Here is a 16,727-nt window from a genome sequence, read left to right as displayed (position 1 = left end):
CAGTTCCTCCTTGGCATGCGCTATCTCATCACGCAATTTTGCAACCGCCGCATTATGCTGATCCTGTTCCACCGGGTTAACCACCGTCGTTAACAATGCTGTCAGTTTATCCAGCAAATCAGTTAAGGCCTGAGCCGGCGGACGCACAGGGCCTCCTGCCCCGGCCGTCGTCGTCGCTGCTAATCCGGAAATCAATGCCGCTGCAGTTGAAGAATGTTGTACCGGCTGCGTACCGGTCATGAAGATTGCAACCCGGTTCGGCGGCTCGAGGGGGTCCGGAATACTGTCGCCATCGGAACACCCCCCAAGCCGGCCATCTTGCAGTTGGTACAGTGACTCGGTCTCACCGGTGGATGACTCGCCATCTAAATAGACAACCGTCTCACCGTTAGATATCAATTCAGATTCCGCACCGTTAATGAATCCCACGAAGGCACGCTTCATGGCGGGCTGAACTCGGGCGGGTCTTGCACGCTGAGCCGTCTCGATGATGTCGGTGCAGATGTCCGGCTCAGGGCCCGATTCGCCGATCTTACCAATGAAGACATGAATTCCGCCGAAGGGGACCCGGTACCCGTACTCGATTGAGCCGGCCTCGGGGCCCCAGTCTGCATCGTCGATGTAAAGCTTGCCGCGACGACTCTTGGTCATCCGGCCCACAGCGTATCCCTTGAGCCCTTCGAAGTTGCCCTCTAAGAACCTGAAACCATCGTGCGATAGCCCCACGGTGGGCGCCAACTGTCGTGGAATTGTCACGTCAGATGTCCTAGTGTGAGGACTTAGTCGTGGAGCCATCGCAACGAGATTAGCTTAAAGGGTTAATCATGACAAAGGACACGAGGAGTTTATACTGGTTCGGCCCCTTGCAGTGAAGGGAAAAGCCTAATCTAGTTTGAGGTGGTATTGCTAGGGTTTCAATGACCAGGGAGCGAATACGCTTGACCTGGCTCTCGATCTGTTGTTTCTTGTCCTTAAACAGCCGCCGGTCGCCCCTTTATATACACAGGTCGACGCCCTGTCGGTTTACAGAATCCCGGCCGGCTCATAAATGTGTCCGGCTCGGTATCTATTATTTCCTATCTTACAATACAAGTTATACGCCTATGGCGGTTTATGTCTATGGGCCCTAACCCGCCTTTGGGCTTTGGGCCTTCTTATTAGGTCTTCTTCATAAGTCGCCATCTTCGATGCCTTCATGGGCTTCAAATATTGGTAATCATCATGGGCATAACCCAGCCTCTCCTGGGCGGTTTATACTCAATAGTTATCTCCCCAACAGTTAGCCTAGCACTTGATCATTTAGTTTATTTGCTATTGCTTTCTTCATGACTTATACATGTTCCTATGACTATGGGATTATGCAACTCCCGAATACTGGAGGAACACTTAGTGTGCTACCAAACGTCACAATGTAACTGGGTGATTATAAAGGTGCTCTACAGGTGTCTCCGATGGTGTTTGTTGAGTTGGCATAGATCAAGATTAGGATTTGTCACTCCGATTGTCGGAGAGGTATCTCCGGGCCCTCTCGGCAATGCACATCACTATAAGCCTTGCAAGCAATGTGACTAATGAGTTAGTTGCGGGATGATGCATTACGGAATGAGTAAAGAGACTTGCTGGTACCAAGATTGAACTAGGTATTGAGATACCGACGATCGAATCTCGGGCAAGTAACATTCCGATGAGAAAGGGAACGACATATGTTGTTATGCGGTTTGACCGATAAAGATCTTCGTTGAATATGTGGGAGCCAATATGAAGATCCAGGTTCCGCTATTGGTTATTGACCGGAGACGTGTCTCGGTCATGTCTACATAGTTCTCGAACCCGTAGGGTCCGCACGCTTAACGTTCGGTGACAATCGGTATTATGAGTTTATGTGTTTTGATGTACCGAAGGTAGTTTGGAGTCCCGGATATGATCACAGACATGACGAGGAGTCTCTAAATGGTTGAGACATAAAGATCGATATATTGGATGACTATGTTTGGACATCGGAATGGTTTCGGGTGAGTTCGGGCATTTACCGTAGTACCGGGAGGTTACCGGAACCCCCCGGGAAGTATATGGGCCTTATTGGGCCATAGTGGGAGAGAGGAGAAGGGAGCCTAGGAGGGGGCGCCCCCCAAGCCCAATCCGAATTGGGTGGGCCCCCCTTTCCTTCCTCCTTCCTTCCTTCCCCTTACTTCCTCTCCTAGTCCAACTAGGGAAGGGGGGGAATCCTACACCCGGTGGGAGTAGGACTCCTCCAGGGCGCGCCATAGAGGGCCAGCCCTCCCCCTCCTCCACTCCTTTATATACGGGGGAGGGGGCACCCCATAGACACACAAGTTAACATTGTCTTAGCCGTGTGCGGTGCCCCCCTCCACCATAATCCACCTCGGTCATACCGTTGCAGTGCTTAGGCGAAGCCCTGCGCCGGTAACTCTCAACTGGATTGAGAGTTCGTGGGACGTCACCGAGCTGAACGTATGCAGATCGCGGAGGTGCCTTACTTTCGGTACTAGGATCGGTCGGATCGTGAAGACATACGACTACATCAACTGCATTGTCATAACGCTTCCGCTTTCGGTCTACGAGGGTACATAGACAACACTCTCCCCTCTCGTTGCTATGCATCACCTAGATGGATCTTGCGTGTGCGTAGGATTTTTTTTTGAAATTACTGCGTTCCCCAACACCTTCGGCACCCACGACAACTACTGCACCGAGCTTATCGACTTCGACATTGCCCGCATCAGCCTCCCGTACAATGCCATCCTCGGGTACCCGGCCTTGGCCCAGTTCATGGCCGCAACTCACCCTGCCTACAATCTCATGAAGATGCCGGGGAGCAGCGGCGTCCTCACTGTAGCAGGAAATACCAAGGAAGCGTTGCTAGCCCTCAAGCTCGCCTTCAGGGCTGCGGTGGCTGCGCGACCAAGTGAGGAAGGAGCCCCAGAAGCTCAAGGGCCGCGCCAGCGAAGAAGAAACAACTGTTCTCCCAAGATCGCGCCGAGACGAAGCAGGTGTCGGTTGATGAAGACGGGGCATCAGGTGCCACCTTCACCATAGGTGTTGGTCTCCCTCCAGATCAAGAGGAGGCGTTGGTCAGCTTCTTGCGCAGGAACAAGAATGTGTTCGCATGGGAGCCTAAGGATCTGGTCAGGATCCTGAAGGGGGTAATCAGCATCACCTGAGGGTATGCCCTAACGTGCGCCCGGTGAAGCAAAGGGCGCGGCGGCAGTCCACAGAGAAACATTCGTTCATCATCTAGGAGACGCGCAAACTGCAAGAAGCTGGTGTCATTTGGGAGGTGCGGTACCCAGAATGGCTGGCAAGTCTGGTTGTCGTCCCCAAGAAGGGCGGGAAGGAGCGCATGTGCGTCGATTTCACCAACCTCAACAAGGCTTGCCCTCAAGACCCCTTCACGCTTCTGCACATTGATCAGATCGTCGACTCCACCTCCAAATGCGACCTGCTGTGCTTTCTGGACGCCTTCTCGGGCTACCACCAAATCAAGATGGCGGTGCAGGATGTTGAGAAGACAGCCTTCCTGACCCCATGTGGGGTGTACTGCTACACCTGCATGCCATTTGGCTGCATAACGCCGGAGCAAGTTTCCAGCGACTGATGCACATCGCTCTGGGCCAGCAGCTCGGGAGGAACGCCGAGGCCTACGTTGACGATATAGTGGTGAAGTCTCGGGAGGCAAGGACCCTTATTGAAGACCTAGAAGAAACATTTGCGAGTCTACGCAAGGTAGATCTATGGCTCAATCCGGAGAAATGTGTGTTTGGCGTCCCCTCCGGCAAGCTGCTGGGCTTTTTGGTGTCGCACAGGGGAATCGAGGCCAACCCAGAGAAGGTCAAGGCGATAGAGAGGATGAGCCCGCCACAGACCCTCAAGGAGATGCAGAAGCCGGCGGGCTGTGTGACCTCGCTAGGGCGCTTCATCTCCAAGATGGGAGAGCGTGCCCTCCCATTCTTCAAGCCGATGAAAAAGAAGGGACAATTCGAGTGGACTCCGGAGATCGACGCAGCGTTCCAAGACCTCAAGAAGTACCTCACCAGCCCACCGGTGATGGTAGCGCCACGCCCCCTCGAGCCCTTGGTGCTCTACCTGGCCGCCACGCCTCACTCGGCCAGCATGGCGCTGGTGGCGGTTCGAGAGGAGCGCCCGGCCAAGGGCTCGCGGAGCAGTACCCCGCAACTGGTTGGAACGCATCGGCTTCAGGATGGCACTCCTGAGGCCTCGGCTACCCCAACAGAAGACCAAGCCCCTCAGGACGGAGCTCCTGAGGCCTCAGCTACCCCAACAGAAGACCAAGCCCCTCAGGACGGAGCTCCTAAGGCCCCGGCTGCCCCAACCAGCGACCGGGCTCCCGAGGCCGTCGGGCCTCAGGAGGTACAAGATGTCACCAACACTTCCGCCCTCGTCGAGCACCTGGTGTACTTCGTCAGCACGGTGTTGCGCGATGCGCGGGCACACTATCCCATGCCACAAAAGCTCTTGCTCGCGCTTCTCGTTGCCCCCCGCAAGCTGCGCCACTACTTCCAGGGCCACCCCATCAAAGTTGTCTCAGCTTACCCACTGGAGAGGGTGCTCAGGAGCCCCAATGCGGCGGGGAGGGTCGCAGAGTGGAATATCGAACTGCAGACATTCCAGTTGGAGTTCGCACCACCAGAGTCATCAAGGGTGCGGCACTCGCCGACTTCGTGGTGGAATGGACCGACATTCCTAGCCCAGAAGTGGGCGAGGATTGACCCCTCTCGCCGGGAAGCGAAGCACCAGATGGCTGGGTCATATACTTCGACGGCGCATTTGCGCGTCAGGGCGTGGGGGATGGAGCCGTCCTCATCTCGCCCACCCAGGACAAGCTCTACTACACCGTGCAACTCTGCTTCCAACGGGGCGAGAAGGTCTGCAACAACATCGCATAGTATGAAGGCCCGATCGCCAGGCTCAAGGCTGCGACAGCCTTGGGAGTGAAGCGCCTCACCATCAAGGGCGATTCCCAGCTCCTCGTCAACTTCTCCAACAAAGTATACTAGCCGAAGGACGAACACAATGAAGCATACCTTGCAGAGGTACGCAAAATCAAGAAACAATTCTTGGGCTTGGAGTTGCAGCACGTCCCGCGCGACACGAATAAGGAGGCAGATGACATCGCCAAGAGGGCATCCCGGCGCCTGCCTCAGGAGCCTGGCGTCTTTAAGGAGCGGCTCTTCAAGCCGTCGGCAGCCCCTCCTACTGCGAAACCAACATCACCTCAGGAGGAGCTCCCCCAAGCGCCCCCCTCAGGAGCCCCCGCTTGCGGCCCGACCTCAAGAGCATGACTACTCCTCACGCTTGAGCCTCAGGAGGGGTGTTGGACCGAGGAGTTCAAGGCGTATCTGCTTCATGGAACCCTGCCGGAGAAGGAAGAAAACGTAGAGCGCGTGGCCCGCCAGGCCACGGCCTACTGCATTCGAGATGGTGAGCTATGCCGGTGTGACAGCCTGGTTTTTGCCCTTTCTTATTTGCTTGAAATTTCATTTGAAAGTTTTTTTAAACTTGGAGTTTCTGAATCTTTTCATTTGGACTTAAACACTTGGGCATCCTTGGCTTTCACCCAAGTGTTCACTTCTCTCCCAAACCATCACTTCACTTCTGATCCACCACAAAATAACCTTTGGAATATTTTTCTTAAATGAAAAATATTCATTTTCTCTCAAAAACCCTAAGCCAGATCTGTTTGCTTCAAGACAACCCTAATTTTTATGGCTCAGAAAATTCTAAGATAATTCACAAATATTCTAGGGACCCTAGGGCACCTCCCTGAGCAAAAATATTTCATCACTTTTTGGAATATTTTTGCTACAGAAAATCTTTTCTGTTCTGGACAGAAATGGTGGTTTCTACAGCAACTACCATTTTACTTGCTCCATTTGACCTGAACTTTCTTGTGCATCCTTACCTTAGTAACTTATAACTAGCCTCCAAAGCACAGCCCCAAACTCCCAGCCATTTGACCATAGTAACATCACAAAGTTACTGACCAGAAACTTACCTGGCTTGTAAAATCTTCTCTACTGCACCTGGATCCAAACCAAACCGTGGTAAACTTCAAAACTACCACGAACAACATGCCAGACATGATTTTTGGACGAAGGCTGGCCTGAGGAGAGAGTTCGCGCGATGACCACGCGTGTCCATGATGCCAGGCATGCGTGTCGACGCGCTCTGGGTGACGCCGAGCGCTCTGTTCGAGCGTGCTCGCTTCCCCCGCCTGCCCAACCATGCCAAACCCCGCCACCATCATCGTCTCGACGTCCTTAACTCCTCCCTGGCACTCGCCGACGCCGGAGCTCGCCGCAGCGAGCACGGGCAAGGTCCGGCCAGCCCAACAGTGCGGAGCGCACTGTGCTCGTCGCCATCCCCTTGATCCTGTGCTCGTCTCCGCTCGCCCACAGTGGCCGCGTGACCTCCGTCGCCTTCTCCCCCTCTCACTGACGCCGCTCGTCTTCGGGCGCCGTGGACAGGTGTCCACCGGCGGAGCCCGAAGCACCCTCGCCGCTCGCCTATAAATAGAGCCACCCCAGCCTCCTCGAGCACCATCCAGCACTCACACACACCCCACGATCGAGTAGGAAGCCGTAGCCCGGCCGGGCAGGCCTCGGGCCGCCGTCCCCGAGCTCGAGCTCGCCGGCGATCCCCTCTGGTCGCCGCGGTAGCTCCAGCCCCTCCCAGGCCTGGGCGACCCCTCCAAGGCCTCCGCCTCTCTCCGGTGAGGCCATCTCGCCCACTTGGAGCCTCTGGAGTGACCTCTGCTCGCCGTCTTCCTCAACTCCGGCGACCTCCATGTTCTGCCTCCACTTGCGAGCTAGTTTCCGACGCCGTCCGACCACCCCTAGCCACGCTACGGGTACGGGCAGGTGCGCCATCGTCCCCTCTCTCAATCCCTCCCTCTCGTTTGGGCCAAGGAGCCCTCTTCGCTGGCGAGAGCTCCGGCGAAGCCGCGGCCCTCTCTGTTTCTTTCTCCCTCTTCCCCCACCTGACTAGCGGGGCCCGCTAGTCAGCCAGTCAGTACACGCACGAAGCGGTACGAGTGGTGGTGCCCCTGGGCTTTACGCCTTCGACGTCACCCCCCAGCTGTTTCTTTTTATTCAAATTCATTTATATTCCAGTGAGCTTCAAACAATTTTAACTTTTTAACCATAAGTCCAAATGAGATGATTCTTTTTGCATTGTGTTCTTTGAAAGGAAATCTAACAACTCACCAAAGATGAGATTTTTCTGAGCTTTTTAGAATTTCTGGTGAATTTCAGAAGTGTTCTTGATATTTTCTTTTTGTGTTTAAAATTATTTTCAGAAGGTGAGGCTTGTCTTGAGGATCACCAGGAGGCTTGTGAACCTCATCTGCACTAAGGCAAGCCACAACAACATTTTTATGATGCCATTTCAATATTTGTGATTTTCTCACTTAAATGATATGATTAACCCATGCATTTAAATAATTATTGAATTATTTGTATTCTGTTAAGTATTGGTCCGTTGTTATGCTTGATTTACAGAATAGTTGAAACTAGTTTAAGTGGGTAAAGCAAGTTAAACTTTATTTGAGGTGATGTTAGAAATAATTTTGTTATGCATGTTAGTAATTATTTAAAGCTTTGTGTTTGCATTCTTAAATTGATAAAAATTTGTTAGAAAATATTCTGTTAAATACTTGTTTAATCATATTACTTGTCTTACAGAATGTTTGAACCCAACTTAGTGATAAAGAAATTAAGAGTTGTTGATAATGATATCTTTTGGTCAAGCATATGAAAAATTTATCGGAGTTACTTTCTTGCGTAGGAAATTAATAAAACTTGTTGCAAAATATTTTGGTTAAGTTGTGAGTCATTTTGAGCAAGTAGAGTAATATGAGTTGTTGACGTTTATGCTTGGTGTGCATATGGATGACGTCGGTCATTTTTATCAATATGTGATGCATGTGTTGTTTTGCATTTCATGGCATGCTATGACACTGGTCATTTTTAGTTTAAAGTTAATCCTGAATATAACTCAACTTGAATATACCGTTGACTGGGTCATGGTGCCGCTGAATCGAGTTTCTTTCCAGTGCAACCACATTTGCCTTGTGGGAAGGCCTTGATTCGGTCCATTGACACGGCCTCTGGTCGGTGCCTCCATCTAGGGAAGATTATGTCGTGTTTGCCCTGGCCCGGTAAGCACACATAATCTTGTGTGCTCGTTGATGAGATTATGGTACCGAGTCCCCGAGTGGGAGTGTTTTGACCAGGACGGTGGTCGGGGTGTCTTTGGTAGACACGGGGCCACCCAGGACCAGCCCGTTGGGGATTTGGGTCGGAGTGGCCGGGAGAGTGCTGTGGCAATGGAGGGGTTTTGTCGGAATGCCGTTGGTCCACCCGAATGGGAATGCAAGGCCATGGGTTCCGTGGTGTGGGTACAGTGTGCTACCTCTGCAGAGTGTATAATCTATCGATAGCCGAGTCCACGGTCACAGACACCTCGTACTAGGTCCCACCATGAGTCAACGTTTAATAAAAATTGCACACTAAGCTATGAACTTTGCATTGTCAATGGATGGCAGAAAGGCCATCGAGGTATTTGGGACCAAATGATGGTCGTGGTTGTGATCGCCGTAAGGATCACGAGTTGTTCTTGAGAAAGACCACTAAGGTGGTGTGTTTTTGGTCTAGAGATGATCACAGTTGGTAAGCTGTCCTGAGGGACGTTTGGGCTTGATCACAGCATGTTGACATATAATGTTGCATCATTAATAATTGGTTAAATATCATGATATTTTTTTTGTCATTATGATTATGCTTGTTGTGAGCTTGCAAGTACATTCAATGTACTGACCTGGCGTGTCATGCCAGATTTCAGGAAAGTCTCATTGGAAAGGAGCGCTGTTCGAGTCTAGATCGTGTCCACATCAGTGTCCCTGTGATATGGAGCTTCCGCTACGACGTTATTCCGCTGCCACGTAGTTGTTCGAGTCGAGGCCCCTTTATGTTCACTAAATAATGTACATATTGTTCCGCCGCACCGAGTGTGCCGCTTGGCCTCGACCACTGTTGTAATATGAACTCTGTTCCGCTAGCATCAATAAAGCGGTTGTTTTCTGTACCAATATGTTGTGTGTTGCCAGAAGACATGATCTCTGGGCTAGCAATGCAGGGTAAACCGGTCGCTCTGAGCCGGGGTGCCACAGCCGGAAGCGGCCAAACGACGTCTCTTTGCGATGCATCTCTAGGGAGCAAGGGCACAAGCTGCTGGTGGACATACATGGCGGAGACTGCGGACATCACTCTTCATCACGCACCCTCGTGGGCAAGGCATTCCGCGGTGGATTCTACTGGCCCACGGCGCCCAATGACGCCGCCGAGCTTGTGATATCCTGTGAAGCATGCCAATTCCATGCGAAGCAGATCCACCAGCCCGCTCAGGGTCTCTAGACCATCCCGCTATCGTGGTCGTTCGCGGTCTGGGGGCTGGACATCTTGGGCCCGTTCCCTCGAGCGCCCGGGGGCTACCGCTACTCTACGTCGCCATCGACAAGTTCACCAAGTGGGCAGAGGTGGAGGCCGTCTGCACCATCCCAACTGGTTCAGCAGTCAAGTTCATCAAGGGCCTCGTGAGCCGGTTCAGGGTTCCTAATCGCATCATCACCGACAACGGCTCGCAGTTCACTAGCAACCTTTTCAAAACATATTGTGCTAACCTTGGAACACAGATATGCTATGCCTCAGTGGCACACCCCAGAAGCAACGGCCAGGCTGAGCGCACCAACGCAGAGGTCCTGAGAGGCCTCAAGGCAAGAACCTTCAATTAGAAGCTTGAGGCCTGCAGCAGGGGCTGGCTGGACGAGCTCTAGTCTGTGCTGTGGTACATCTGCACCACCGCGACAAGCCAACAGGCAAAACTCCATTCTTCCTCGTCTACGGAGCTGAAGCGGTTCTCCCTCACGAGGTCAGGCATCGCTCTGCGCGGGTCTTGGCGTTCGATGAGGCACGCCAGGACGCCTCACGGGGGATGGACCTCGTGCTGGGGGAGGAACGCCGCCGTCAAGCCGCGTTCCGAGCAGCAAGGTACCAGCAGGCGCTGCGGCGGTACCACTGCCGCAGTGTCCGCTCCAGGACGCTCGAGGTAGGTGATCTCGTACTGAGGCGGGTGCTCTCTAGGGAGGGGCTGCATAAGCTCTCTCCCATACTCAGGGAGAACACTTGTACCTTGAAATTTAGTGAGAGATCATCTTATAATGCTACCGTCGTACTAAGCAAAATAAGATGCATAAAAAGATAAACATCACATGCAATCAAATAAGTGATATGATATGGCCATCATCATCTTGTGCCTTTGATCTCCATCTCCAAAGAACCGTCATGATCACCATCGTCACCAGCTTGACACCTTGATCTCCATCGAAGCATCATTATCGTCTCGCCAACTATTGCTTCTACGACTATCGCTATCGTTTAGTGATAAAGTAAAGCAATTACATGGCGATTGCATTTCATACAATAAAGCGACAACCATATGGCTCCTGTCAGTTGCCGATAACTGTTACAAAACATGATCATCTCATACAACAATTTATATATCATCAAGTCTTGACCATATCACATCACAACAAGCCCTACAAAAACAAGTTAGACGTCCTCTAGTTTGTTGTTGCAAGTTTTAAGTGGCTGCTACGGGCTTAGCAAGAACCGTTCTTACCTACGCATCAAAACCACAACGATTTTTCGTCAAGTGTGCTGTTTTAACCTTCAACAAGGACCGGGCGTAGTCACACTCGATTCAACTAAACTTGGAGAAACAGACACCCAATAGCCACCTGTGTGCAAAGCACGGCGGTAGAACCAGTCTCATGAACGCGGTCATGTAATGTCGGTCTGGGCCGCTTCATCCAACAATACCTCCGAATCAAAGTATGACATGCTGGTAAGCAGTATGACTATTATCGCCCACAACTCTTTGTGTTCTACTCGTGCATATAATATCTACGCATAGACCTGGCTCGGATGCCACTATTGGGGAATGTAGTATTTCAAAAAATTTCCTACGATCACGCAAGATCTATCTAGGAGAAGTATAGCAACGAGCAGGGAGAGTGTGTCCACGTACCCTCGTAGACCGAAAGCGGAAGCGTTAAGTAACGCGGTTGATGTAGTCGAACGTCTTCGCGATCCAACCGATCAAGTACCGAACGCACGGCACCTCCGCGATCTGCAGACGTTCAGCTCGGTGACGTCCCTTGAACTCTAGATCCAGCTGAGGCCGAGGGAGAGTTCCGTCAACACGATGGCATGGTGACGGTGATGATGAAGTTACCGACGCAGGGCTTCGCCTAAGCACTACGACAATATGACCGAGGTGGAAAACTATGGAGGGGGGCACCGCACACGGCTAAAGATCAACTTGTGTGTCTATGGGGTGCCCCCCTCCCCCGTATATAAAGGAGGGAGGAGGGGAGGGCCGGCCGGTCCCTAGGGCGTGCCCCAAGAGGGGAATCCTACTAGGACTTGGAATCCACCAAGAGGGAGAGAGGGGGGAAGGAAGGAAGAGGGGAAAGGGAAGGAAAGGGGGCGCCACCCCTTCCCCTAGTCCAATTCAGACCCAAGGGGGGGGGGCGGCCAGCCCCTCCTGGCCCTTCATCTCTTCCCACTAAGGCCCATAGAGGCCCGATAGTTCTCCCGGGGGTTCCGGTAACCCCTTCCGGCTCTCCGGTTTTATCCGAAACTCTCCGGAACACTTCCGATGTCCGAACAACATGGTCCAATATATCAATGTTTATGTCTTGACCATTTTGAGACTCCTCGTCATGTCCGTGATCTCATCCGGGACTCCGAACAACCTTCGGTACATCAAATCACATAAACTCATAATACCAATCGTCATCGAACGTTAAGCGTGCGGACCCTACGGGTTCGAGAACTATGTAGACATGACCGAGACACCTTTCCGGTCAATAACCAATAGTGGAACCTGGATGCTCATATTGGCTCCTACATATTCTACGAAGATCTTTATCGGTCAAACCGCACAACAACATACATTGTTCCCTTTGTCATCGGTATGTTACTTGCCCGAGATTTGATCGTCGGTATCACCATACCTAGTTCAATGTCGTTACCGACAAGTCTCTTTACTCGTTCCGTAATGCATCATCCCGCAACTAACTCATTAGTCACATTGCTTGCAAGGCTTATAGTGATGTGCATTACCGAGAGGGCCCAGAGATACCTCTCCGACAATCGAAGTGACAAATCCTAATATCAATCTATGCCAACTCAACAAACACCATCGGAGACACTTGTAGAGCATCTTTATAATCACCCAGTTACGTTTTGACGTTTGATAGCACACTAAGTGTTCCTCCGGTATTCGGGAGTTGCATAATCTCATAGTCAGAGGAACATCTACAATTCATGATGAAAGCAATAGCAACAAACTAAACGATCATAGTGCTAAGCTAACGGATGGGTCTTGTCCATCACATCATTCTCTAATGATGTGATCCCGTTCATCAAATGACAACACATGTCTATGGCTAGGAAACATAACCATCTTTGATAAACAAGCTAGTCAAGTAGAGGCATACTAGGGACACTCTGTTTGTCTATGTATTCACACATGTACTAAGTTTCCGGTTAATACAATTCTAGCATGAATAATAAACATTTATCATGATATAAGGAAATGTAATAACAACTTTATTATTGCCTCTAGGGCACATTTCCTTCACCGCCATACATCAAGATCGTGACATCTCAAGAACACGAGAGAGAGAGAGAGAGATTAAACACATAGCTACTGGTACAAACCCTCTGCCCCGAGGGTGGACTACTCCCTCCTCGTCGTGGTGGCCGCCGGGATGATGAAGTTGGCCACCGGAGATGATTCCCCCCTCCGGCAGGGTGCCGGAACGGGGTCCAGATTGGTTTTCAATGGCTACAGAGCCTTGCGGCGGTGGAACTTCTGATCTAGGTTAACCCCGAGGGTTTTTGGAATATTTGGAAATTTATAGGGCGAAGAGGGGGTGCGGGAGGCCACCGAGGTGGGCACAACCCACCCGGGCGCGCCTGGGCCCCCAGGCGCGCCCTGGTGGGTTGTGCCCCCCTCGGGGCACCCCAGGTGCTGCTCTGGCCCAATGGATGTCTTCTGGTCCATAAAAATCCACAAAAAGTTTCGCGGTGTTTGGACTCCGTTTGATATTGATTTCGTGCGATGTAAAAAACAAGCAAAAAACAGCAACTGACACTAGGCACTGGGTCAATAAGTTAGTCCCAAAAAAATGATATAAAGTTGCTATAAAATGATTGTAAAACACCCAAGAATGATAATATAACAGCATGAATAGTTCATAAATTATTGATACGTCGGAGACGTATCAGCTCCTTACCTTGATTTCTTCCAATCAAATTATCGCAGCTAAGTATCATGTTAATTTTGTAATTATTTGTTCGTGTGTGTAGCATTGCTCTACGTACACTACTATCGTACACAAAGCTATGTCGGCAGGAAATGAACAACGGAACAAGCGTCACCACGTGAACTAACTGGTAGTTAGATGGTTAGGAGGACAACGATGTCCCCAGCCTATCAGGGGTCAAGTTCTAGATTTGACATCGATGTTCACACCTTTTTGAATTTATTTCAGGCCTTTCGATGATTTGCGTTCAGTGGAAAGAGGTGTTCCTGTTTACTACGAAGACGTATGTGTTGACTTCGCCAATCTTAAAATGTTGTGCTAGTTCAGTACTTCAGTCTCTCGGAGGGGCTCATAGGGATAAAATGAGCATATTTGCATTCATAGGGTTGAGTGTATATGCGTATGTATGAGCGTTTCTATATTGTACGGATGAATATTACGTGATACCATGACTTGTATGCTTCCAAGATACCAATTTGAAGAGGTCAAATTTAAATCCATTTTTTATGAATGTTTACAATCATGTGCCTACAATCCCTAGAAATTTCGGATCAAAATTCGAAGTACACAAAGAAAAAAAACAAATTCAACATAATAGTATCAATAAAGACAAATGCATGAGTAGTGTCAAAACCTGAGTGCGGCTATTTGGCTCACAAGCTCATCTACTCTCGACATGAACAGTAAATTCAAAACAAATATTAGAAAACTTAAAAAAGTCCATTTTTTTGCATGAATGATGTTTCGGTGCGTGAGGTCCGCTTCAAATTTCAATTCAGTTGGACATCTAAGTAGCTCTCAACAAAAAAGACAACATGTACTGTTGTGACCCAATTTGTAGAGCTACTCAGATGTCCAAATAAACTGAAATACCGAAGCATCGTTCATACATTTTTTTTTTCTGATTTTAGATTTTTTTGAATTTACTGTTCACTGGGGCAGATGAGTCCGGACTCATAAATGAATATTCGGTGAAAACCTACACTATTTACATCCGTTTATATATTTTTGTTTCTTTATGTGTGCTTTGATTTTGATCTGAATTTCTTAGGACATGTAGACATATGCCTTGTGAACATCCTCAATTTTTTCGGAATTTTTCAAAACATTTATGTTTGACGTTTTAAGATCGGTATCATGAGAGCATATAAAAGGTAGTATCACACGATATTTTTCATATATTATAGTAGTAGTGTATTAAGAAAAAACAAGCGCCACCGCTTTGCTGACCACGCGCGCGCCACTCCATGTTGCCTCCGCCGTCCAACCCTCCACCGCTTCTTCGGGCGCCGCCTGGCGGCAAAGCCACGACGCGCCTCCCCTGCTTCGCCTCCACGTCTCCGCCCTCTCCCACACCTGTCTCCCTGTGAGCACTCGCGCACGCCCTATATAACCACCATATCCACGCATGATCCATCCATGTCGATCGCAAGATTCAGCTGTACTACTCACCTAGCCACCCTACACACGCTCGGAGCAACGCGGCAGATAACCAGACGCCTTCTCGCCAAGATGAGCCAGGGGCAGCAGAGGAGGCCGTCGTCCGATCAAGCCCAGGCGGGCGGCGGCGGGCAGGGCCAGGGACAGGGAGGAGGCGCCGTCCGCTACGGCGACGTGTTCCCGGCCGTGACCGGCGGCCTCGCGGAGAAGCCCGTGGCGCCGCAGGACGCGGCCACGATGCAGTCGGCCGAGAACCTCGTGTTCGGGGAGACGATCAAGGGCGGGCCGGCGGCAGCCATGCAGTCCGCGGCCATGCGCAACGAGCGCATGGGCGTCGTCGGCCACGACCAGGCCACGGACGCCACCACCGAGCAGGGCGTCTCCGTGTCCGAGACCCGCATCCCCGGCGGGCGCATCGTCACCGAGTTCGTCGCCGGGCAGGCCGTCGGCCAGTACCTCGCGCCGGATGATGCCGCCGATGCAGGCGGAGCCGGTGGCGACGACACGAAGATAACGATCGGCGAGGCGCTGGAGGCGGCAGGTTACGCGGCAGGAGGCAGGCCGGTGGAGCGCAGCGACGCGGCGGCCATCCAGGCGGCCGAAGTGCGAGCCACCGGGCTGGACGTCAATATCCCCGGGGGCCTGGCCGCGCAGGCGCAGTCGGCCGCCGACGCCAACGCCTGGGCCGCGCGCGACGATGAGAAGGCCAAGCTCGGCGACGTGCTCTCGGTATGTCTCTAGCATGTCATGCACATCGATGCTACCAGTACACGTATCCTTGAATCCATGATGTTACTGACGACGATGGTCGACCCGCGTGCATGCAGAATGCGACGGCAAAGCTGGTCGCGGACAAGGAGGTGGAGGCCGACGACGCGGCGAGGGTGGCCTCGGCGGAGACCCGAAACAAGGACGACAAGACGGTGAGGCCGGGAGGGATAGCAGCGTCCGTGGCTGCGGCGGCGCGGCTCAACAAGCAGGGCGCATAGGCAGGCCTCTGCCTTGCGCGTACGTACGCGGCGTGTGCCAGTGGTTTGCGGGTGCAGGCCGCCGGCTGCTTGAGTTTAGCGTGCCCTTTTGCTTGAAGCGTCACTCTCCTTCGTACCAGCGTCTAGTTCTCGTACTTCTAGCTTTACCCGCGTCTTAGTTTCCGTAGTTCTAGTGCTTTTAGCTTAGTTGAAGTGTTCTTGTGCTTCTAGCTTGGTTGAAGTCGAGTCTTAAAACTTTTTGTAAAAATGTATAATTCCACTGCTATCTCAAGTCTTAAACTTCTTGTAAAAATGTTATTTCACCAAATCGGAGGAGTACCTTTTTTTCCATTTCCCTTATTTGCTCGAGAACAAAAAAGTGCAAATTTCCATTTCCCTTATTTCCTCGAGAACAAGAAAGTGCAAATTGCAAAATAAGAAAATGTTACATGCATACAAATAGTGAGTGTAATTGCAGTGTATTATACGACAAAAAACGGGAAATGTGATTAAGCTGTTCAATACGGGTTCTGATTACGGTGTTTAGTTTGCTCCTTTAATTAGCTGCTGCGGGGCTGCAGTTGGCGATAATCCTAGATCCGAGGCAACTCGATCCAAAGACCCGCTAGGGTTCCCCCCAGCGGCCGAGGTGCACCCCGACCCGTCCCGCTAGCCCGCCCCCACCGCCCCTTCCCCCCAGTGTCGTCTCCATGAGCGGGCCGGCGCGTGCACCCTGACCCGTCCCGCTAGCCCTCTCCCCCTTCCCACACACCCTCCCTTCGGGGCCTCCCCGAGCGGGCCGGCGCGTGCACCCTGACCCGTCTCGCTAGCCCTCTCCTCTTCCCCCACCCCCTCCCTTCCCCGTACCCCCCGCGTCGCTTCCCTGA

The 16,727-nt window shown here is 51.6% G+C and overlaps 1 protein-coding gene across 1 annotated transcript; it reads left to right on the top strand.

Moving 5' to 3' along the window:
• The first annotated feature begins 14,836 nt into the window (after positions 1-14,836).
• Positions 14,837-16,153, top strand: LOC109760479 (late embryogenesis abundant protein D-34-like). The gene is made up of 2 exons (XM_020319294.4): positions 14,837-15,601; positions 15,700-16,153. Exons 1-2 carry the CDS (start codon positions 14,852-14,854, stop codon positions 15,859-15,861), a joined length of 912 nt encoding a protein of 303 aa, XP_020174883.1. The 5' UTR covers positions 14,837-14,851; the 3' UTR covers positions 15,862-16,153.
• Positions 16,154-16,727: the final 574 nt, after the last annotated feature.

This window comes from Aegilops tauschii, chromosome 4 (genome assembly GCF_002575655.3).
Source record: "Aegilops tauschii subsp. strangulata cultivar AL8/78 chromosome 4, Aet v6.0, whole genome shotgun sequence".
Taxonomy (NCBI): Eukaryota; Viridiplantae; Streptophyta; class Magnoliopsida; order Poales; family Poaceae; genus Aegilops; species Aegilops tauschii.
Note: the sequence above shows the minus strand (reverse complement) of the source record. Positions and strands in the feature narration are given on the sequence as shown.

Excerpts from the sequence above, each read along its gene's own strand:
- LOC109760479 (XM_020319294.4), top strand. The coding sequence starts at position 14,852 with ATGTCGATCGCAAGATTCAGCTGTACTACTCACCTAGCCACCCTACAC. Across the intron at positions 15,602-15,699 it reads AGCTCGGCGACGTGCTCTCG|AATGCGACGGCAAAGCTGGT; the intron begins GTATGTCTCTAG and ends GCGTGCATGCAG.